Source organism: Hippichthys cyanospilos, chromosome 11 (genome assembly GCF_059441005.1).
Source record: "Hippichthys cyanospilos isolate Australia breed blue-spotted pipefish chromosome 11, RoL_Hcya_1.0, whole genome shotgun sequence".
Taxonomy (NCBI): domain Eukaryota; kingdom Metazoa; phylum Chordata; class Actinopteri; order Syngnathiformes; family Syngnathidae; genus Hippichthys; species Hippichthys cyanospilos.
In genome coordinates, this window is record NC_142379.1 from 18,384,609 (window position 1) to 18,408,114 (window position 23,506).

The following is a 23,506-nucleotide window of genomic DNA, read 5'->3' on the forward strand; positions in this document are numbered from 1 at the left end:
GAATTTGGGAGGCCAAAACCCATGCAAGCACTTGTGTTTGGTTTGGCCAAGGGATTAGCCATGGCTCGGTACATTCTCTTTTTTGCTATTGTTAGCCGTGGCTGCACATGCAGCTAGGTGGGAGGCTAAACTTCAGCTGCTTCTGTGGTATAAAGAATGCATATCACTCTACCTTGATTAAAGATGCCACCCCGGCTCTTTTTTTGGTCAATTCATCGGACCGCTAACTCCCACATGCTCCTCCATTTTTATGTCTTCCTTCTGCTCCTGCTCCCACACTTGCTCTCCCAGCCACAACTGGATCAGGTTGTGCCAAACACAATAACAGCCAATCAGCCTCCAATTAAGGATGTGATTTGAACTTTGTTTTCCAACCCCCAAAAACTTCAGCACATAAAGCCTATTGCATAGACATTGACCTATTGATCATAAAGAAAGCATAGAGATGAATGAGATTAACATAATACAAAAATAGCACCTCACTACACAAATGAATAATACACAGAAGAAAATACAATGGAAATGAAAAAACAATGAAAAATATCACTTGTTGTTTTGGGTCTTTTTTGGAACATAAACCCAGTGATGAATGAGGGAATACTGTAAATAACGATAGCTATGATTAAGAGATTCACGCTCTTAAATTTACCATAAAAAGGTCAATTTGCATGGGCGGCCTAGTGGAAGTGTGAACAAACCCCTTATCTGTCTCATCACCAGTCACTTTACCACATGCATCTTACAAGTCTTGCACAATGTAGGAAATGCACACATGCACCTTACAAGTCCTGCACAGTGTAGGAAATCCTGCACAGTGTAGAAAAGCTGCTAAATCCATCACATCTTGGACCACTCCATAATATGCTCAGAATGTGAGTCTGTTTATTTATTAGTGTTTCATTATTACTGCCCTTATTGCTCTATTCCTGTTTTTGTTCTGTTTTATAGCCTACTTTATTATTTGCTCAATTGTGCTCAATAATTTCCATTTGTTATTAGGTTATAAGATGCAATACTGCTCATTAGGGGGGACAACCAGCAGCATTTAACTTCAATTCGACAGCCAAGTTGCACTAATCATTTTGGCAAAATGTAGCATAAAGTAATTTTGTTTTTAAAATATGCCATTAATTGTTTTTACAGTAAATACAGCATGGCCCGGCTGCAATTTGAGGAGTGTTTTGCTCTGGTTGGAGATTTTTTGCCTCACATGTATTTGCATGAGGTAGGTCACAAAGGTATCCAATTTTATATCAACCCAAAAAAATATTGTTCCAAATGTATCTGCAGAGTACAGCTTGCTCTTCAAACTGTCATTGACATGCCACTCTATCATTCTATCAACTGTCGGTTAGTACTTTAAGATTTAAATATGAATGACCACACATGCATGCATACACACACCAGTATGGATCACAGACTTCACATGCATAGCAAGGGAACATACTCATCTTTGCATGTGCACTGTAATATCAAGTGGCAGTGGCATATGTCCACGCACACCTGCTCCTGGACGGGGTGACCTTGGAATGCTTGGAAGGCGGAGCAAGAGAGGACATTACACTGATGAGAGGAGGGGAGAGGGGAATATTAGGGGGCTGCGGGAGAGAATAATGCTGGGGGGGGATTTGCGGAAAGGCAGAAAAGGTCTGAGGGGAGTAGATTTGACAGGAGGCAAAAGGGAGTAACACGAGAGAGAGGGTGGGTGTGGAGGATCTCTTTCTGGGACGGCCAAGACACTGAAATGCTGCAGTGAAGCCACATGGCTAAGATCATCTCACTCTCTCACAAACACGCACGCAAACACACGCGCAGGTTGTAACCCTTTCAGTACCACGTCAACATTATCTTCCCGGGTGTGACCCCCCCACATCCACAGACATAAGGGACTATCTGATTAACCTTCAGATCACCCGACACTTCGGCCTGCTCTATCCTCTTTTTTTCTCTCTCTCTCTCTCTCTCGCTCCCTCTCCCCCTATTTTTCTCTCCCTTACTTTGCACCAGCCGGTGAGTGAGCACATTTCAGAGAACATCCTGAGTGGCCCCGTCTCAGCCTCATCTTCAGATCTGTCCCCATCTGAGCATATTCCTTTTCACTCTTCTTAACACGACTTTTCTTTTTCCCCCCTCTTGTTTTTGGTCCACCATTTCATCTGTGTTGTCTTTCTGTGGTTTTTACGTCTTTTTTAATCGCTTTCCTAAAGGCCGTCCCATCTGACAGTTGGTGGGGAACAGAATGAATGAAAAAGGTGAGTCCTGTTTAAAATTGTGTCACGCATTTGGACTCAAAGTTTTGGAGGTGTTCGCTCTAAGTTTGCAGACTTGAGTGATGCGTCATCATGAAATATTTGCTAAGAATGTGTGAGTTTTTATGTTAGAATTGTGCAGAATTTGTGCGGTCGGCCTTAAGATGAAGGACAATCATTTTAAAATGGCTGTGATGAACTTGAACTTGCCGACCAAAAAAAATCTCAGTATGTTCAAATGATACTTTTTACTAACTATGTGTCCATTTAAGAGGACGAAAACCATTTAGTTTAATTTATTATAATATACTATTTTTTTGATTTTGTTGAATTGTTATCATTTAGGTGGAAAGGGCAAAGGCCTTTGAAAAGTTGTAGTCAGAGATAGGTTTATGATTTAGCAAGTCTGCCTCGCAATTGATGAAGATTGAATCTCAGCTCAGGGCCCTGCTGAGTGACATTGGTGTGTTCTCCCTGTGCTTGTGTGTTTCTCTGGGTACTCTGACTTTATTTCATATTCCCAAAACATACATTTTAGGATCTATTTTAAATTAATTTGAGACTCTAAATTATGTGAATGTGAGTGTAAATAATTATTTGTCAACATTTGTCCTACTATTGACTTTGGATTCGTCTCGGTTGTGCAGGGATAGACTTGAGCTTACCCCCAGATCTTAATGAGGAAAAGCTTTCCTTTACTCTGAAATTTCTTATAACAGGGGCTGATATTTTCCAAATGCAAAAAAAAGAAAAAAAAGATTATTGTTCATATTTTCATATCTCAACAGAACATCTTCCAATTCCAGTCATCAAACATATAGCATAATCATAATATAATAATAATGTGTGAACAGTGGAAATGGTTAACAGGAACATACTGTATTAATCAAGCCAACGTTTGTTTGACAAGTGTTCATTACCCAAGTTGAAATCGCTTAACATACCCATCCAAATGTTGAATGTTATTTGTAGATTTCAAGGGCATGTGTCACTTAAATTTGGGCTTACCAAAATATTTTTCCTTCTTCAAATATCATGTGATATAAATCTTTATGTAGATATGATATATAGGTAGATATGATATATAGCACTGTGTATGGAAGGCATGACTGACAGCAATCATGACACTAAAAAATTCCATGCTTCATGTGTGGCTCTAACGCGTAAAAATTGAGCAGATACATACCGTCTATGTCATAAAAAACTTATAAAAAACATAAAACTGATAAAAAAAACATATATATTTTATCAATAAGTTAATTTACAAAGTAGACACTAGTTTCTCTCTCTCTCTCTCTCTCTATATATATATATATATATATATATATATATATATATATATATATATATATATATATATATATATATATATATATATATATATATATATATATATATATATATATATATATATATATATATATATATATATATATGGCGGAGATTAACTTGATAAAAAATGTCTTATTAGCTGACACCCACACACAAATAGTGTAAGGCCGTGTTGGAGGAGCAAATGTTGCGATGAAAACTGGTGTAAAATTGGAAAATTCATAATGTAAATAAAGAACAGTCAATTCATGAAAATGTTGACAAATCATTGTGAAAATTCACACACACATCACGACTTATGCTCAGTCTCTGATGGTATCAGAATGATCACACTAACAATGTGGCTTGAATGTGACATTAATGAATGAATAAATACAAAGTCAACTTCCTCTTCAAGCCACTCACACCAGATCAGTGTTGCTCAGTGAGGAAATGCTCAAATTTGGAGACATGAGATGATAATGTACATTTTTGGTGACGATTTGTAGTTTACTGATGGTTGCATCTCCAGTCAGGACTCAAAGCTCACGTTCAGACAATTTCCTCCACCTATAATAATAATAATAATAATAATAATAATACTAATAATAATAATAATATGAATTTTATTTAAAGGTACCTTGTCGCTCTGTACACTACATTAGTTTAAATAAATCAACAATCAAAAGTGCCATTTAAAAATACACTGAACAAGGCAGAGCAAAAACGGCATTCATTTTAAACAGGTGAACTGAGTGAAAGATTTTCTTCCAAAGGGCCATGGTTCGCAACAGTGTAGTTGACGCAAAGCAAGCATTTTACTTTGCCTTGTGTAGTTATCGAGAAAACAGGAGCAAATCACACTCAGTCTGTCAAACTTAATGGGTGTGTTTGTATTGTATGTTATTATCTTTTGTGAATGGGTCGTTAACATGGAGCAAACTGTGGGTGCGTTTGAAATGTAATTAAAGGTCCTATCAGTGGCCGCAGTTCTTTTTCTTTTTTGGTTCTGACCGTATCAACAAATCAGACATATTCTTGCACAGACAAGTGTAAAGAAATGACTATGCTTCACGCGGAAGTCGAGTACATTTGGCAGTATATGTGGTTGAAAACCAAAATACGCATGCTTGCAAAAATGCAAATGCAGGTTGTCCCAGCTGACTTCAAAATGCAGCTTGGTTTTGCCTCTCGCGGTTACTCCTTAGATGCACTGCAGCACACAAGCTGCGCAAGTCCCATACATCTGAATATTTTGTTATTTATATACAGTATTATCATAATTATCCCCCTCCCTCTCTGTCAACCACACATATAATATGAAGTGAGACAATATTAGACTATACAAGTCTCTAAACGGGACTACTACTGCGGGTCTCGCTGTCGTACAGTGTTTCTCAAATGGTGGGGTTCGCCCCCCGGGGGGCGAGGCCATACCAGGGGTGGCGCGGATGACTCCAGGGATTTGTTTTAGCCACGTGAAGTGTCATTGTGATAAAATAAGGATTGGCATCTTTTTTTCCAGGCACTTTGATGAACTAGGGGTTTTTTCTGCTTAGACCATTGGTGTCAAACTGGTTTTTGCTAGCGGGCCTTTTCGAGGAAAATCTATTCCCAAGTGGGCTGTATAGTATATATTTATAGAACTTTATACCAACAACTTTAAATGTATTAGTATTTTTCATTACTGTCCAAAATAGTAAAAGTACAACCTCACTATTGATCATAAAATGTTAATATTACTCATAATCATAAAACATTACAAGTTTTTCATTTATTAAAATATTCAGCTCATTTTTTTACTTTACAAAATTATCTCGTGAGCCGGATTAAACACATTTGTGGGTCAGAACTGGTCATATGTTTGACACCTCTGGCTTAGACAAACCTTAACCTGTAAAAATGCTGTGAAAATTGTTACGGCGGGACGAGGGAGGACCCAAGAGCACGCACGCACTGGTAAGGGCAATGGCAGAGTGTTTATTGAACAGAAGGTGCGGGTAGTCGTGGGAGCTGACGGGAGCGTGGCACAGACGTCTGGGGGGTTCTGGAGTCGGGAGAGCTGGGGTTTGGCTGGGAGTCGGGCAAAGGGAGCGAGACGGGAGGGGGGCTCGGGCATACAGGTAAAGACGGCAGGCTAGCGGGTGGTCAGAGGCAGGCAAGGTCGAAATACCAAGGATCCAGTCAATACGGCAGGCAATCGGGAGGTCAAGGGCGAACAGGGTCGGACAACAGGCAGGCTGGCAGGAGGAATTGCTGGAAAGCTCGGCGTAGCGCATAGAGACGATCTGGCGGGTTGTGGAGGGAAGTGACCGGGCTTTATACTGAGCGGGTAAATGGTTGCAGGTGTTGGTGTTCGAGGCTGATTAGAAGGAGGGCTGAGCGGGTGTGGTGAAGCTGGAAGTGAGGTGGCTGAAATGGTGGACTGTGACAGAAAATAATAGTAAAAGTTGTTGAAAGTTTTTTTTTTAGTATTGTTTTTACCTTGTGCCAGTGTTAAAAAGGATACCGTTTTAGGTATACTTATGCAATTTTTATAGATAATAATCTTATTTATGGTTGGCGTGGCAAGTTGGGGTGTGTGAAATGTTTTCTTTTTCCCTGGAGGGGGGCTTTGCAAAATGGAATTGCGGACTTTTTAATTGTTCTTAGGCAAATTGTTATTTGGGGATAAAACCGGCCATCTGGTGTGAAGTTTTTGGGTGAGACGCACATTTCTGAAAATGTGCCAATGAGCAACTCTGAAGTTCAAGAAATTATGAGTCTGCTGTATGCGCCGTGTGTAATTTAGCAGCTACTGTATAACACAAGTAATAATTTATTTTTATCATCAAAAATCAGCAACATTTGTGTTGTTTTAAAAAAAATACATAATTAGACATATTTAATCTGATAAAACTAATGTTGCAATAGTTTCATAATGTTTTGTTTGATTGTGCATACTGAATCATCATGTAGCATTCCAGTAATAAAGCACCCAAATAAGATGAAATACTTTATTAAGACTGCATTTTTTTCAACATTCATGCTAAAGTGAAAAATAAATGGAAAACATATACAGTATATATCTTCCTTAGCATACAATCACCATGCCATAGTATGATTACAGTCTCCACATTCCAGTTATCCATTTACATAACTTTTTAATCTTATTTAGTCCTTTACGCCGCTATTTTTCACATGCTATTAAATACAGTAAGATGTAAACCAGTGGTTCTCAACTGTTGTCCCTCGGGGACCCACACTTCCTTTTTCCTGCAAAGTCATGATCCATTGTGTAGAAATTAAGAACAATAAAATGTTTTTTTTGTTTAAAAATCGCCTCAGAAAATACATGTACAGTATGTTACTTTTTCAAACGCAGTTTCAAACGATTCTGACATACCGCAAAAAGCAGATTATGATCCACAGTATTAAGTCCATTCGCCAAAGGCTGAGCTGCACTATATTCGTTTGTATCGTTAGCGACTATTGCACAAGTGGGTAACATTTTCCTGACAAGTGTACCTTAAAATTAATCTGAACTAAATCTGAATGCAAATACAGTCCATGTAATTTTTCACGAGCCACACAAAAATGGGTTTGTGACCCTTTGGGTTCAGGAGTTGAGAATCACTGATGTGAAATATGTGGCAATGTGCAAAACAGGAACTTGACTTTTGAGACAGGAGAGAATACGGTGAACATTTTTAAATCACACATGCACAGATGCAACACTTTTGCGTTGCTGCATTGTTGGAATGTGAATGTTCATAAAAGGCAGTTACAGTGGGACTCCTCTTGGATTTATACTTCTGTCACACTTTCGTATTAGTATTTGAACTACACGAAATGAAAAAAAACATCTAGGCAGCATTTTCTTCTTTACAAAAACAAGTTCCTTGTACCTCAATACAATAAGTGCTATATGAATAAAACGTGCTGACTGCTACACAGTGTGAAACATTTAAGCATGCGCAGATGAATTCCTGTTTGTTTCTCGTTCTGACAAGACTTAAATTGGTTGAAATGTGTGAACTAACATGCACCGAGAGCAACATACTACATTGTGCATGCTTTTCTATAATATGGCAGCTATGGTGCAAAACTAAACAAAAAGTCTGTTCAACTGCTGAGATTAGACAATATACAATCAGTGATGTTTTTGAGCTCTTTACTTTCTACCTTGATGTGGTTATATTGTCCTTATATTACAGAGGGAAGAACGGGACAGTATAACCAGCGTATAACTCGAGAGCAATTGTATTATGATGCAAAGGCAAAATCAGATAAAGTGCACCAGAGCGCCACCCCCCCAAAAAAAACACAACTCACCACAAAGAAACATAAGACAACATTTTTTGCGAAGTCAGTGGCGGATTTTGTCCTTTCAATAATGAAAGTCAAAGACGACTCAACATGTACACATGTATACTGCGCATGCATTTAAAACCATAGAGCTTGATTTTTGTAGACAAGCGCATCTTTATTATCGTGCATTATCATGGATATTTAGCAGTGTGCTGTGCCATTGCAGGATCTGTCTCCAAAATTGCATCATTTCCCACGCCAGTACTTAAATTATGGTTCCAACAGTATTCAGGTTTAGCCTCCCATCAGCCATCAAATGGTCACCGCACGTCAAAGGCAACGTCTTTGGTACGCTTGAATGCCCAGCACAGCAAAAAGAGATGTACTGTATCAAATTTCTCCCAAATCAAGTGTGTGCCAGCTTTATCGCTCGACTGCCATTGCACTGTCTACAAATATAGTCAAAAAGTAAAGATATCACTGCGTGTATTGCTTCGTTTTGTTTTTTTTAATTTGAAAAACAATATTTGGTTGAAGCTCAACAATGTATAATTTATATTTTCAAAATAATATTCAAGTAAAATATTTATTTTAACCCGGTTAATGTGAGTTTTACATCACCTTAATTATCACACATGATTGTAAACTGTGAGACACAAGCAGGGTTTTTTTTTTTTTTTTTTTTTACACACAGCTCATATTCTATCACATAGAGTTCGGGAACCGTTTTCTTCTCTTGGTTTAGCCACCAGGTTCAAATATCTAAAAAATGTTGCCGCCATACACTATAGGATTTGGACAAATCTCCTCATTCAATTTCTTCAAATAATAATGACCACTGGTTCATTTAGTTAACCGACTGGTTCTTGACCTAATATGAATTTTAACAGTCATCTATTTTATGAATGTTTATACAGTCGTTGTCCAACAGGGCTGCTGGCTGTGGATAAACCTGACTTGTGCACATCTGCACTGATGGTCCCAACCCAATTTATAAAGCAAGGAATTCCACTAACTAAAGCTTATAAGTCACAGGACTGTTCACGGGATGGAGTGAAAACCATTTCAGGTCTTCTGAAGCCCATCAAGAGAATACCAAGTGGGCAAAGCAGTAATCAGAGCAAAGGATGGCTATTTGGAAGAAATACAACTTTTCATCAGTTATTTTACATTTTTTTGTCAAGTACATAACATGTGTTCATTAATAGTTTTCTAACTAGCGAGAATCTGAAACATAAATAATCCTGAAAATGAAGAAAATGCATTGAATGAGAAAGTGTGTCCAAACTTCCGGCCTGTACTAAATGTCACACATCAGCAGTTGTGATGGTATGTGTTATTTCCATGTTACGAGGCATAATCTTAAAATGTAGAATACCAAACACGGACAAAATCATTTTAAATTAAATAGTTGGGATGATCTAGAATGGAGATTTGCCAATCTGCGAACTAAAACATACACAGTAGGTCAAACGTCTGCAAATCAGTGGCGGTCAAATCCATATGCTTATCGTTCATTGCAATTGCATGGTGATGTTCCAATACTTTTGTCCATACAGTATACATTGTTAGAAAGTAACAGTTTCATACATGTTCAAAGACAAACTTGCCCCTAGGATACATTAACATTAAGAAGAGTAGAAACCAGTAGTTAAGATGCAGATGTTAGTTGCTGTCTGTAAAGACACACTGTAAACACAAACACCCACACTCTATTCTCTTTCACAAACACACATAAAAACATACTTGTGTCCACACAAACATGCAGAGGGAACAGTTGCACTTGGTGATTGATGGTACACTCAGTGGTTCTTATGGGCAGGTAAATGACGACGCATTACTTCTGAAAGAAAACAGAAGAAAGGCTTGAAACTTCTCTGGACAAAAAAACAAGCAGATCCAGGAGGCTCTTTATATTGAGTTTAAACATTGACAGTAGTTTGACTCAGGAAAAAGAAAATATTCACAGAATAAATACAAACAGAGGTGATAAATACAAATGTTGCATAACTGAAATGAGTTAAACTTTGGAAGTTGCCATGGCAATCTAAAAAGGAAAACCCATTTGACAGCACACAAGGCTGGTCTTGATAAAGGTTTTGTAAATGTTTTATAATTGTATACGGGCTCTGTGAATATCTTCTGCCCTGTTGGTGTGTGTTAGTGTAATTTAGGAAAAAGCAAAACTGCACTGTAATGCCATGTTAAGTCATCCCATCAAAAAAGGGAGCTAACGATTAAAAGGTCTGATCCATCCTTGACATATGTTAGAAGTTTGACAACCTCTGGCCTACATATTATAAAGGCCCACATTAAAATATAAAATACACATTGATGTTTCATTAAAATTTCACTGGTTGGAAAAAGTATTGCATTCATAATTACTCACTTAGTACAGGTAATCAATGCAAAAAGTGTGATTGAAAACGATTTTTTAAGACCCTCTACGTTTTCAATGTCAACAGCTATAAAAATGAGATTTACCAGGAAAGGTGCTGGGCCGACAGCTCTGCAGGCTCCTTGTGTGTTCTGATGGCCCATTCAAGGTTGTCTGCAAAGGTCAGAAAAGAGTACCAGAGGGTGTAAAACTTGCTTTACAATGCTTTACAATCTGTGAGCAGAAAAATAAAGTCATTTTAAAATATTGGTAGAAAGTGTTTCGCCACTTACTGTGTCATATTTGGAGGACTACTTGTCAGTGAATCACAGGGCACAAGTTGACACGGAAAAAAAAAAGCCTGACTGTCTAACTTGTTTTAACCTAAGGCCTTAATATTTGACCTTTGCCATTTTGATAGGAATATTCTTGAGACGACACCACTTACTTACCGAGCAGAAGGATCTACTTAGAAAACTTAAAGTGCTTTAAAATCAGAAAAAAAGGCAGTCTCAAGAATTTGTCTCAAAATCAAATTGAACCCGGACAAGCATTTGTTTCCTGCCTAAAAAGAATGTCCATCCATCCATCCATTATTTATAGCCGCTTATCCTCACTCGGGTCGTAGGCTTGCTGGTGCCTACCCCAGCTGTCTTTGGCAGTAGGTGGCGGACACCCTGAACTGGTTGCCGGCCAATTGCAGTGCACATAGGGACAAACAACCATTTATGTATGCAATCACACCTAAGGACAATTTAGATCACAGTTGTCAAATTCCAGTCCTTGAGGGCCATTTTATTGCATGTTTTCGAATCCCCTCTCTCAAACACACCTGATTCAAATGAATTGGATCATTTTCAAGCTCTTGTGGAGTTTACTTATAAGCTAATCATTTGAATTAGGCGTGTTGGGAAGTGAAAAACGGAAAACATGCATGATACTTGCCCTCGAGGACTGGGGTTTGACACCTATGATTAAGAGTGTCCAATACACCTGCCATGCATGTTTTTGAAGTGTGAAAGGAAGCTAGAGTTCCCGGAGGAAGCCCACGCGGGCTCAAGAAATCATGCAAACTCTGCACAGAAGGACCGGAGTGAGCTGGGACTGAACTCGGGACTCTGAACTGTGAGGCGGACGTGGTAACCACTCATCCACCGAGCCACCCAAAAGAAATTCATTGCCATTCATCCGAAAAGGCTGTCACAAAATGGTTTCAATATCCAATTTTAATCGGGAAACATCTTACTATGAAACTGTCGTGATTTGAAGGCAATTTTTTTTGTATTAAGTGGTTAAGTAGCTTTGGGTGAGCGGTCATTCAAGAATTACAAAAACAGTCCAATAGGATTAAAAAAAAAAAAAAAAACATCTCAGCAATGTCGAACGTGTGTTTGCCTCATTTTACATTTTGCACATTATGGTTACCCTCAGAGTTGGGCAAGTTACTTCCAAACTGCAATGCATTATTTATTACTTATTACTGTCATTTCAAAGTAATTAGTTACATTACAATATTACTGTATTTGAAATGTAATGCGATACACTACTATTGCATTACTTTTATATTACTCTCACCAACATAACTGGAATATGGATTTGCCATTCTAAATGTAGCTCATTATGCTCATTACACATCTAATGAAAGGTTGGTTTAAGCCAATTTTGCCTACTTTGTTTTATCCCCAAACTTAATCCTCCACATGTTTCCTTTTAGCTAACTTCACGTTACTTAGGCTCCGCTCTAAATGTTTTGTCGAATTTCTGGTGCTTTTTGGCAAAGTGGACCGCTCTTTAGGTGTCACACACAAAGTGCACCTAACTATTATATTCTTCTTAGCTTTATCCCTCACAAACTGAAAGTAATGGGATATGACCATCTTGTGTCGGTAATGTCCATATTCAACCTGTGGTTTTCTGCTGTCGTGCTCATCTCTGCTGTTGTAGGTACTGATACCAGAAAATAAACATTTTGCCCCAGACGTTTCTCTCTCGATCTCGTGGTGTTTTTGATGAATTTGGGGAATAGAACACCACTTTCAGGTTAAAAATAAATTGTAATGCATTGCGGTTTTCTCATTTGTACAATATTACTATTTTTGTGTGTGAAATGCATGACACTACCGCTTTATAGCAAAAATGAATGCATTACAGTAATGATATCACTTTTGTAATGTATTACTCCCAACACTGGTTACCGCAAGACAACCTCAGTTAGAGAGCTCCCCTTGATTCTGGTTTTATCTGACAGGTAATGGCCTCCAGTATGTGGGCAACATGATGTCAGTTAAACAAGTGTGGGCGTACTTTTAAATATAACACATGACGAGCTGTCCTGAAGCAAGCGCTGCTGTTGTAAGTTTCTGATTTGAATTTGTGATGCCTTACTTTGCTTCCTCCTCTGTGGCACCTTCGGCCTCTAATTTCCCCTCCTCCTCCATCTTCTCCTCTGAGGTCAAATCCTGTTTGAGATGATGACGGAGAAATTTCACAACCACCATGGAAAGGATCAGGAGAGCCAGCGCTCCACCCACTGATGCCCCGATCGCAACGGCAATCGTCGAGTCTCTCGGTGGGGGAACTGAGGGAAGCAAAGGAGAGAGTTAAGTAGGTATATCCCATAGACGAGAGATGGAGTGCGGTGCTGGCTAAAAGCTCGCTTGGGCTGATTTAACAGAGTGGAAAGAAAGTGCTGCTGAGTTAGCCTGGCTGCTGTGTGAGTGGGATAAAGATGCTGAGGGACCAAGTTCAGCCTCTCTTAGGCCATTAATAAATAAAAAGCTGACATGTGCACAAGGTCCGCAGCAACAAAGATAGACACATCACACACGCACATATTGTTGTGTATGGTTATTAATTGTCATTAACAGTATTTAGTAAAAACTCAAAGAAATGTTAACGATAGGATTTTACTGTATACCGTATAACTGACTCAACTGGGTAAAGGTGTATCAAAATGAATAAGATTAGAAGACGCGTTGAAGAGGTCAACTTTGAAATAAAAATGACTATGCCAAACAACATATGGACAAGAATGGTAAGCTTTTATATTGAAGTTGGTGGTATGCTTTTAATTTGAAGTTTTACTGTATTTTGAAGGCAGAACTTCTGACTTGACTCGTCTTTCTATTGTCCCAATATGAACAACACAATGTTGTTCTGAAATTACGTTCAATCGCCAATTGAAGATGCTAAAAAAACTACTTACTGTAGTTCCCTACATATAAGACACACTTTTTTTTCCCCAAAATGAAGGCCAGAGGTATAGGTGCATCCTATAAACGGTAACTTAAAAATGTGATCTTTTGTTTTTTGTTAATACGACACCATATGATGAAGACTGATCTGTCAGCCATATAAGCAAAGTTTTGATAACAGATTTGCATTTTCATATCGGCCGTATTCTTACATTCAATAATTATCGTAATGGAACGAGTTAGAGGAGTGGGGCGTCAGTTGGCCGTTAGCATCAAATGCCTGTTGCATTAGTTAGCTGAAGTTGTTACGGAAATCCTTTCAATAAAAGAAGCAGTCAGACTAAACCAACACCCGAGTCCAGACACGGGAATGTTACTAAAACCGAGAGGAAGAAGTTTTGATGTCTCAAGCTGATTCTATGAAGAGTGCACTGGTTTGAGCACATTGATTTGAGCACATTTATTAATTGCGGTCTTTTGGCATATTCACAAACTCATAAACTTGGTGAAACACAGATGCTTCTTCGGGCATTTATGGTAAAATGACCTTGAACCATGTTGTGAGGAAAAGGAAAAGAAAAAGTGCATTCAATGTTATACTGCCGAGGCATTCACTGACTGCTCACAATGTGGGGAATCCGAAACATGCTTAACTTAACGTGCAACAACTTTATCACTGACGGATATGAACAAAAGAAAATATAAAGAGTTTACAAAAGACGAGATTACAGATAATTCTGTTTTGCTATAGATTTTACATTGTTGCCAAAGTGTTGGTGTGTATTATACACAGTAACAGAGAAAATACCAGAATTTGACCCCAAAATTAAGGGTGCGTCTTATACACAGCTGTGTCTTTTATTTGGGGAATTACAGTATCTATGCTGGCGTCGTACTGTGTGGTGCCTGTTGTGAGAGCTTAGCAAAGCATCTAACATAAATTAGACGCTAGCTAGCAGTGCTCAAATCCACAACGTTTGGCATGTGAGACAACCACGACTCTAGACGCCCCCCAAATATGGAGGAAAAAAAATGCTGTTTTTAGCATTTAACCTGTTCACACATTCCAAGTACTGTACAGTGGGCACCCGGTCTACAAGATTAATCCGTTCCGCGGTTGGGATCGTAACGCGAATTCGCCGTATGGCAGGCAATCCAAACCTATCTTTAATAGCTAATGCGTGTAAAACCCAACGTAAAAGCATTAAAGTTGTATATACATGTTAAAAATTGGTATCAAAATAGTATATTAAGTACTACGTATATAAAATATACATGTATACGATTAAATAACATCAGAAATAAAAAATTACAGTGGGCCTCGTGTTAGGAGATTAATCCGTTCCGCGGTTGGTAAAGCAAATTCACATATGGCGGGCAATCCAAACCTATGTTAAATAGCTAATGCGTTTAGGACCCCTGGTAAAAACATCCGAATTGTACATACATATTACAAAATAGTACCGTAAGTGCTACGTATATATAATATACATTTATACAATCAGAAAACATCATAAGTAAAACATATAGAAAATATTTATTTAGCTTTGAAGGGCGCTTCTTATGCCCATATTCCCTAGTAAGGGTAGCCTAGGCTAGGCTAGCTTTTTATTTCTTGATTATTTCCAGCATCGTTTCCATATAAATCATCTTCTTACTTCTCTCTTTAACATCACTAGAAATCTTGGGACCCATGGCTAAACCATTTAAGTTTGAATTGTGCAGTAAAATGCACTATAAATACGGTTTTGTAACCACTCACAATAGAACAAAGCTTTACTGTTCCACCATTTTGAAACGAGTGAGGCCAACCAATAGCAGACCAGCATCTTCGTGAGGAGACGCCGACTAATAGCAGACTAGCATTGTAGAGACGCGTTGCATAGAGGACGTTAAACCGCAATAGAAAATAGGTATAACAGAACAGCAACAGAAAATAGGTACAATTGCCTAAAAATGCCTGCAACCCCCAAAGGTCATGACCGTTGTTTTTGTCGCAAAACCGGGAAAATACTATAAATAGGGGACGAAAAAACTCAGTATTCCACATCGCAAAACGGAAGCCAGGGACGCTGTAACACGGGGGTCCACTGTATTTAAAAATAATTTATTTACCTTTGCGTGACGTGATCAGCTTATTATGACTATATTCCCTAGTGAGGGAAGCCTTCTTCGTATTCCTTGATTATCTCCAGCTTTGTTTCCGTAAAAATCATCTTCTTACTTCTCTCTTTAACATCACTAGAAATCTTGGGACCCATGGCTAACCCATTCAAGTTTGAATTAAGCAGTAAAATGCACATGAAGTAAATGGTGTAAAGAGGGGACAAAAAACGTCGCAGTACATGTTATACGGTGAAAAAACGTAATTTTCTTAGGTGAAAATAACTTGAATAAACTTTTTTTTTTTTGTGAAACATATTAGAAAAGGGAGAATGCACTCTACCACCTGACCTCTACTTACTGTATTTTAAGAGCATGTTTATGATTAAGATGTGGACAATTAATTACACAGACTGCAGGGTTAGTATCTTACGTTCAGTAAAAACCTTAAGCTTTATGGCTCCATGTCCATGTATGCGGTCCGGGGGATTTATCACATAGCAGTTGTAAATCCCTTCATCTTCCTCCTGAACATCTAATAGGGTGATTGACAGGTCATTCTTTTCCAGGTTTCCAGCAAACTGCACCCTTTCTCCAAATCGCTCTGGAAGCAAAGGCACCATTCCTTTCTTCCTGTCGTATGCTAAAAACTATGGAAACATAAACTATAGTTGGTCATTGCAGTTTTAAAAGTTTCCTTTGCATATTTGGCCAGCTTTCTTACCATTTTTTCTGTATCGTTGATTGATTCATGGTAGGTCCAGTTCATGACAAACTTGTTTGTGTCTATCTTATAACAGGACGTGAACGTGCATGGAATTTTGATATCTGATCCATTCATTACATTGATTTTACCAGGCACGATAACATCCATGCTTGAACAACCTGAAAGATAACAAAAACATTTTACTACATGTAGCACAGAAGTAACTGATGTTATGCATGCAATAAGTTAGTTTTAGCATTTCTTATGTTATAAAATGTGTAAAAAAAAAAAAAAAAAAAACACCATGAAACTCATACCACATATCATTTTGGTACTCTTCCATTGAGGTACTAATAAAAAAAATAATAAACCATGTAAACAAATGAATAAAGTCATGTGAAGAAGACAAAACATAATGCTGGCTGCCCTCTATTGCTGCCATTTGTTTAAAGTGTCCACTATTGCAGTGGTTCTGAAAGTGGGGTACGCAGACTGCCGGGGTTTTGTGGCGTGCCGAATTATTTCACGGGTCCGTGAAATAATTTGGCTGTCCTGGAACTGATTGAGTTCATCTTTGAAGTGACAAATTTTGCCTAGTTTGGCTGAGTCTTTGTTTTTTGGTGCGCCCTTTGGCCGCTGTTGATAGTGCATTTAGTGGGATCCTACATAAATACAAGCCATTGTAACATCTAGGAAAGAAAGGACATTTGGTTATTAAAAAAAAAAGTATGTTTGAGTTCATTTCATTTATTTTATATTTAGTTATAATTATGAACGTACTCATGACTCTTCAATAAGGCAACCAATTCTACCAGTTGAATATATTTTTAAAACTGTAATCATTTTTAAATTTGTCAAAATGCGTTTTGTGTCTAGAATTGCTTGCTAACCAGGCGATGAAACCAGCAAACCTATTGCTGTTTTTGACTAAATAATTGGCAGCAACCTTTTGGGGGGAAACTGACCCGGTTTGTTATTACTTCTTTTCTAAACTTCAGTGTAGCTGAAAAGTAACAAATATACTTGGTGTCAAATCGAATATGTTGCTGAATAAAAAGTGCACCTAGAGTATGTTTGGCTTCAAAACATTTTTGTTTTGTTTTGTTTTCGCAAACATTTGCAATGGGGGGTCCTTGGAAAATTTGCTTTCTAAAAGGGGTCCCTGACTCCAAAAAGTTTTAGAACCACTGCACAATTGCACCAGTTAGACATCACATTATTTACATGGTTTGTTGTAGAAATTTCAGGCTGATAGATGACTGCCTGTCAAAAATGACTGGACCTATCCGTCCTTTGGAAAGATAAGAGTGTGGTTTAGAGGTCAGACAACAGAAAAATAGTACACTTTTGACCAATGGCACATCACGGAGATGAGGTTAGATTCTGCCATCACGACATTTTTGTGACAAATTGATAGCCTCTCTCTTCATTCAACACCCTAACAACCTTAGCAAAGTCTTTTAATGCACACCGGTCTCTTTTGGCATGTCATCAGTTTCTTTCAAACAAAATAATGAGGCTACACTGACCGAAAAACAGGGAACCGTAGTTGGATCTTGGCACATATAGACAGACAATAATATCAATTGATGGGTTAAAATCTATCATTCACCCAGTGCTTCTCAAATAGTGGAGTGGGCCCCCTGGGGGGTGCAACGTAATGATCAGTTTCTGTTTTGACAGGTGTAGCCATGCTGAACGACATGTGATAATGTGTACAAATGTAAAATCTATCTAAGCCTTAAACATAATACACAAATGGAAGGATTTCAATTTACCAGGACAAAATAGATTAAATGAGTCAACTTGCAAGAGCAAAACTGCTATATTTTATGTAACTGTTAGTTTTTCCAATATTTTCTCTAAAACAGTTCAAATTCAACAAAATGCAACTTTGAAGTCAAGTGAAGTTTTGACATGTTTACTTTGAACTGATAGTACATATATATTTCTATATGTATAACAAGTTTTGTAAGCATGGGTTGACACTCCCCAAACAGTGTGCGTATGCTTGGGTGTGCGTTTGTGATGAGACTGCACCATTCTCTACTGCAGTCGGGTGTTTTTGGCTTGGTTCCCACTGCTGCTGCACCACTGCCTATCCGCAGCACACGTGCGTGTGCTCTCACGCACACACACACACGCTCACGCACACACGCATACAACCACACACACACGCGCGCACACGCACACTGGCACAATCACACGCACACCGTGGAAAAGGTGTTTTTTGATGCTGCACAAAATGTGCGCCTCCGTCCACACGCAAACGCCTGCCCCCGCACTCTCACAAACTGTGTGCATTGTCAGCAATGAGCTAAGCAATGCAAGCTCTGCTGTCAATGTCCTCCCCACATACTGACCCACAGTAACTCCTACACAGCCAGGTCCATCATATTTAACCCGCGGGTGTCAATTTGACCTAATTCAGGCTTTTGATCTTGATGCAACAAAATCAAAGGGCTCTGTTTTAGTGACCAGGTGCAGGTCTGGCGATTGTTGAGGCGCAGACGTAGTCAGGGTGAGGCCAGACTGACATTTAAAAATTTGGTAGACATGCGCAGCTTGACGCAGAGAAACATATATGTATCAGAGAGTGGTGGCACAGTATAGATGACCAGTCGTAATGTAATTATTGAATCGGTGATGATTGTGCAGTGCCCTTAAGTCCTTTAAGATGTCGAGTGGTGTGGAATAGTGAACAAAAACCACAACAGTAATACTGCCACACAAAGATGAACAAAAATGTCAAGAATTGCAAAAAGCCATTACAGAAACTGTTTAGGCAGTTTATGACTAATGGAATGTTTGCTAATTTGAATGTACATAGTTAAAAAGTGCTTTCGTGAGGGAAGGCACTGGAAGAGGTGCTGATCATTTTAGTATTTCACAATGATAACTGTGTTCGATGATATGCGGTATTTGTGTTACTGTATCTGCAGTTGTGTTGAGTAGGTTCATAAATCACATTCATGGTAGAAAAGGTTTTGAAATATTTCATCTTGATCTCATGTTGTTTTGTCACAAAAAACACATTTGAACAGGTGTGCATAGGAATTCGAAATCCACTGTCCAATTTCTATCAATGACTCAGCAGTCTAGTTCGGGAAAGAGGGGCAGATACACTACAAGACAGCAAAGATGAAATACTGCAGTGAAGCAGCCTCATGCATACCTCAGTCCCTCTGCCCCTCCCATCTTTGGTCGCTTCACTTTCCTCCTCCTCTTAATCATACCAATTCCTGGTACCCAAAAAGTCAGTATTACAATACCTCTCCATCTTTATAACGGCTACATGTATCTCTTATGTCGTTGTGTATTCTGTGTGCATTGCCCATGCAAGGTCAATGCAAGAAAACGTGAAGGTAAATGTACAGCGCATTGACTTCTAGTTCATCTTCCATTATGCCATGTGTTATGAATGATATGCAATACGCTATACCCTCAAAAAAGTAAACTGAGAGGCTCCAGTGAAATGAAAAAGCTAACAGATTAAAATTTCAAGCAGTGTCCAATTAATGTTACTACAAATAATTATACAAAATACGTACACCTCCTGTGACTGATTTCGCACTCTCTAAAGGGGGAGGGGCAAACTGATTAGTATGACCCCAGGTCATACAGGTATGTGAGCATGTCAAATTGCCCAAATAATCGAAGTGCATAGGAAAAAAAGGAGAGACAATGTGTAATTAGATGTTGCAATAGAAAGTCACTTACATGATTTGTTTAACAGCAACAAAACAGTTATGAAATGAGGGAAATATTCCATTTTATACTTTAAACTGTGTAACATCCGATTAAAGGCAAAGTTAAGACTTAAACTTCTCTCGTAAGTGTATGTGAAATCGTGGAGGAGGAGAGGGGGCGCATTTGGCTACGGCTGCGGCTGTTTGACTATGTGGTCGGCAGACATACGGGTGTTTGTGGCAGCCACAGATTTGTCAGACTGAAACGTTGATTCCACTATATAGCTCACAACGGTGGAGAACGGACAGAAAAGGGATTTGATCTCAGCTGTGCCAGAGATGAAAATGTCACAGATGCATGCGCTCAATTGTGGCAGCTACAATAGTGACTGTGGAAAGATAATTATTCCACTGAAAAAGTTGCAAAGCACTCATCTAACTGCAAATCAAAAATGTCGTTCAAGCAGGGGTGGACAAAATTCGAGAGGAACATGGTTAACTGTGATTAGAGAATCACTGGATGCTACATGGACAACGTTGAGATTCAAAGATACAAAACGTGGATGACATCTTTCAAGAGAGCCAGCGCCGATGGAACACAAACACTAGAGCAATTATGACTGAAGCTTGTGATCCCGTGATTGGCTTAAGAGGAGGAGAGATTTTGCAAAAGTGATCACCGTATAGGACTACAGCAAGTGGAGAGCACACTTTTCAGTAAGTTCAGCAAATCATTTCCATGTGCTGAATTTGAATGTACAACTAAAATCTGCTGCACAATCACTCAAGAGTTGCATACTGGCAGCACCGGTGATGGATGCATGATCTGAAACTTTGTCACTGCTCATATTTATCATCACAGAACCAATGACAGCCATGGAGTCAGAAAAAAAACAATGAACACTACAAAGGATCAAGACATTTTCAGGAAACTCAATGGGCCAGCAGATATTAAATGCACTAGCGACTGTATGTTGTCCATTGCCAATGAAGTCATTCATGGATTATTGGACTTTGACAAAGGGGTTTTTGACAAGTTTGAACAGTTGAAAGATCGACGTGCATGCTTACTATTCAAGAAGTGAACAACTCTAGTGAGTGATACTTTTTATGCTAGAGGAGCCTTTGCATGTGAGTGATATTAATACAACAAATATTTACTTATTTATTATTTTACTTTTCACAAACGCCCTGATAAAAAAGAATGGTATAACCATTAAACTCACACTCCTGCTTAATAAAAGGCCCAAAAGATTGAAACATAAGACATCCCGCAGTTTTTACATGAAGCTGCGTAATTTAGTTAAGTGGCCCGTTGCTGCCCTCTCGTGACGGCAATCAGTAACTTAGAGCTGCTGTTGAATTCCACATGCAAATGAATAGAAACGAAAATAAAATGTTATCTGAGTTTCCATAACCAGGAAACAATGCTGCAATATTTGATCATCTTAGAAAAGAAAACTGTTGGTGTACTTACACCGCAAACTTCCTCCCAGAACAACATTTTGAGTTGTTGTCATGGAGACAGAAAAGGGTGTGGCACAAAACTTGTTGAAAAATAAAAGTATGGCTTTACAAAAACAGTACAGTAGATAACTGAACTGGCCACATAATCACTGCTCATTGCATTGCTTCTAAATAGGTTCGTCTCCATGTATTATGGTCTGGATGGAAATGTAGAAGTTAGGAGGCCCCCCCCCCCCCCCCCCCCCCCCCTCCCTTTTTTTCAACTTTAAGATACAGCCAATATAACACGGAAAAAGTTTATGACCACACAGGAACTATTTTTTGAATATGGGTCTCATATTGTCAAAAACTGAATATCTAAATACCACTATGACGACTTTTCAAAGTGCCCGGATAGCTGTTAAAAGCAACAATTATGAAGACATGAAAACACCTTGTTGCGCATTTTGCGACTACAGTATATACATTCATGTGACCTAACATGACAGCATCATCTGCAGGTAAATCTCTAATTAGGCTCATATAGGCCATTGGGCATCTTCTTAAGAGTTGATGACGTTGCGGTTTTTTTGCGTGTGAGTGAGGCTTCCACTGCAACCTGTGGACTTATGTATTGGTTTAATGACACATCACAACTGAGGGCAAAACGGGGTATTAGGCCTGGAAATCAGAAAGAAGATGGCGAAGACAGCGGTTTTCAAAATATGTTACGTTTCTATTGATGGAGCGACGCCATTTATTGCAATTCATACACTTCACATAAGTATAATGACAAGATGCTGTAATATGCTTGTTGATTGAAGCCCTCTTGTCAGGTAGGGCAGTGTGCTTCTTACCAGAGATCGAGAGCATCATCACCGCCGACAGCAGCAGCAGCCGAACGTCAGATCTCCGCTCCCCCAGCTCACTCAGACACATGGCCGCTGCTTCGGGAAGCACGCACGACGTTTTTACACTTTACAAATGGATGACGGGTACAAAAAGGGCCAAAAATACAATTTGGGGTGAATAAATGGCCTGAAAAAAAAACATAGCATATGTTTAGAGGCAGGACATGGCTGGCAGTGTCTGTAGCCCTTTTTTAACGGTTGGTCTTATGGTTGCGCGTTTGTTTTCAACAGAGGCGGGAGGGCGAGAGCGGAGGCATTCAATGCACCGTCATATTATTTGAAATGTGAAATTGCCGATGCCGCATAGTTCAAAACCGAAAACATAATTAGAAGCATCACAACGATCTGTTGAATAGTCGGCTGCTCCAATATATTTGAATAAAATCAGACGAGAATGGTAGAAAAACAGTTTCTTGTTCATACTGGAATTAATGCTAGATAATAGAAACGACCTGCTTGTAATTCGAATAGATGAAATCCTCGTCCATCACAAACAATTAAAAATGCGTATTTGAAACGGTAGCTCGATTTTGCCGTTAAAATAAGACAGGTTTGCGTCATCGACTTTATTCTGAAAAATGTCACCGGATGTTTTGCTGAAACTCGAAATAACCTTGACAAATGTTTGTAACCAACGGTGGATGCTAGCAGAGATGTTCATTTCTGGGAGGACACTTGACATTTTGTTCGACTCTAGCGTTCATTAGTTACTCAATCGTGCAAATGGGGAAAGTAAATGATCACTTTCTTCAAACAATTTCGAGTTTCCGTGTCGTGTCCATTTAGTCAAGTGTGCGGGATTTACTCCCACCTGACAAGTGAAGTATTTTCTAAACAATAAGCATTAAGGCAGAATGCGCTCATAACCTCGAAATGGAGTTAAAAAATAATTAGAACAAAAACAATTAGCACTCAATACCATGGCTACTGCGCGTTTTCCGGGGAAGAGCATGGACGCAAACTGGAGCTCCTCGACCCTGGACAGACGAGTGTGTGTGAACGGAACGCCGTGGATCTTTTACCTGCTGGGGGAGTGTGTGGATAACGCGTGGGAATACAGCAGCGTAGTGATCGGGCTCCTCTCTATGTTTTGCTTTCTGCTTTCCACTTTGCCGTGAGTAGAGATGCAGGCGTACTATTTTTATTTTATTTATTAGAGTTATTAGAGTTGTAGAAATAGAGTTGTAGAAATGTCTATCTATCTATCTATCTATCTATCTATCTATCTAT

General features: G+C 38.9%; 2 protein-coding genes across 9 annotated transcripts in view; one reads left to right on the forward strand and one right to left on the reverse strand.

Annotated features, from left to right (window-relative positions):
- The first annotated feature begins 2,025 nt into the window (after positions 1–2,025).
- The window catches only part of LOC148416248 (lysosomal amino acid transporter 1 homolog), a 29,392-nt gene continuing 7,911 nt past the window's right edge, over positions 2,026–23,506 (forward strand). Inside the window, exons 1-3 of one of the 6 annotated variants that reach the window (XM_088427258.1) lie at positions 2,026–2,252; positions 12,476–12,579; positions 12,679–12,831. In XM_088427258.1, coding sequence (XP_088283384.1) covers positions 12,761–12,831 — 71 coding nt within the window. In that variant the 5' untranslated portion in view covers positions 2,026–2,252; positions 12,476–12,579; positions 12,679–12,760. Of the gene's footprint in view, positions 2,253–12,475; positions 12,580–12,678; positions 12,832–21,805; positions 21,887–21,946; positions 23,391–23,506 lie in introns of those variants that run through there. The other 5 variants (XM_088427259.1, XM_088427257.1, XM_088427255.1 and 2 more) reach the window with 5 other exon arrangements.
- Positions 6,543–22,648, reverse strand: scn2b (sodium channel, voltage-gated, type II, beta). Of its 3 annotated transcripts, none has more exons than XR_015867191.1 (6): positions 22,223–22,641; positions 16,249–16,409; positions 15,958–16,174; positions 12,613–12,805; positions 10,335–10,401; positions 6,543–9,690 (listed from the first exon to the last, which is right to left on the reverse strand). XR_015867191.1 is itself a non-coding variant. In XM_088427262.1 (4 exons), the coding sequence occupies exons 1-4, from the start codon at positions 22,302–22,304 to the stop codon at positions 12,609–12,611; spliced, it is 657 nt and encodes a 218-aa protein (XP_088283388.1). In that variant the 5' UTR covers positions 22,305–22,648. The 3 variants fall into 3 exon arrangements, 1 of the variants encoding a protein (XP_088283388.1); XR_015867190.1 differs by having other exon boundaries at positions 6,543–9,693; positions 22,223–22,639; XM_088427262.1 differs by lacking the exons at positions 6,543–9,690; positions 10,335–10,401 and having other exon boundaries at positions 12,609–12,805; positions 22,223–22,648.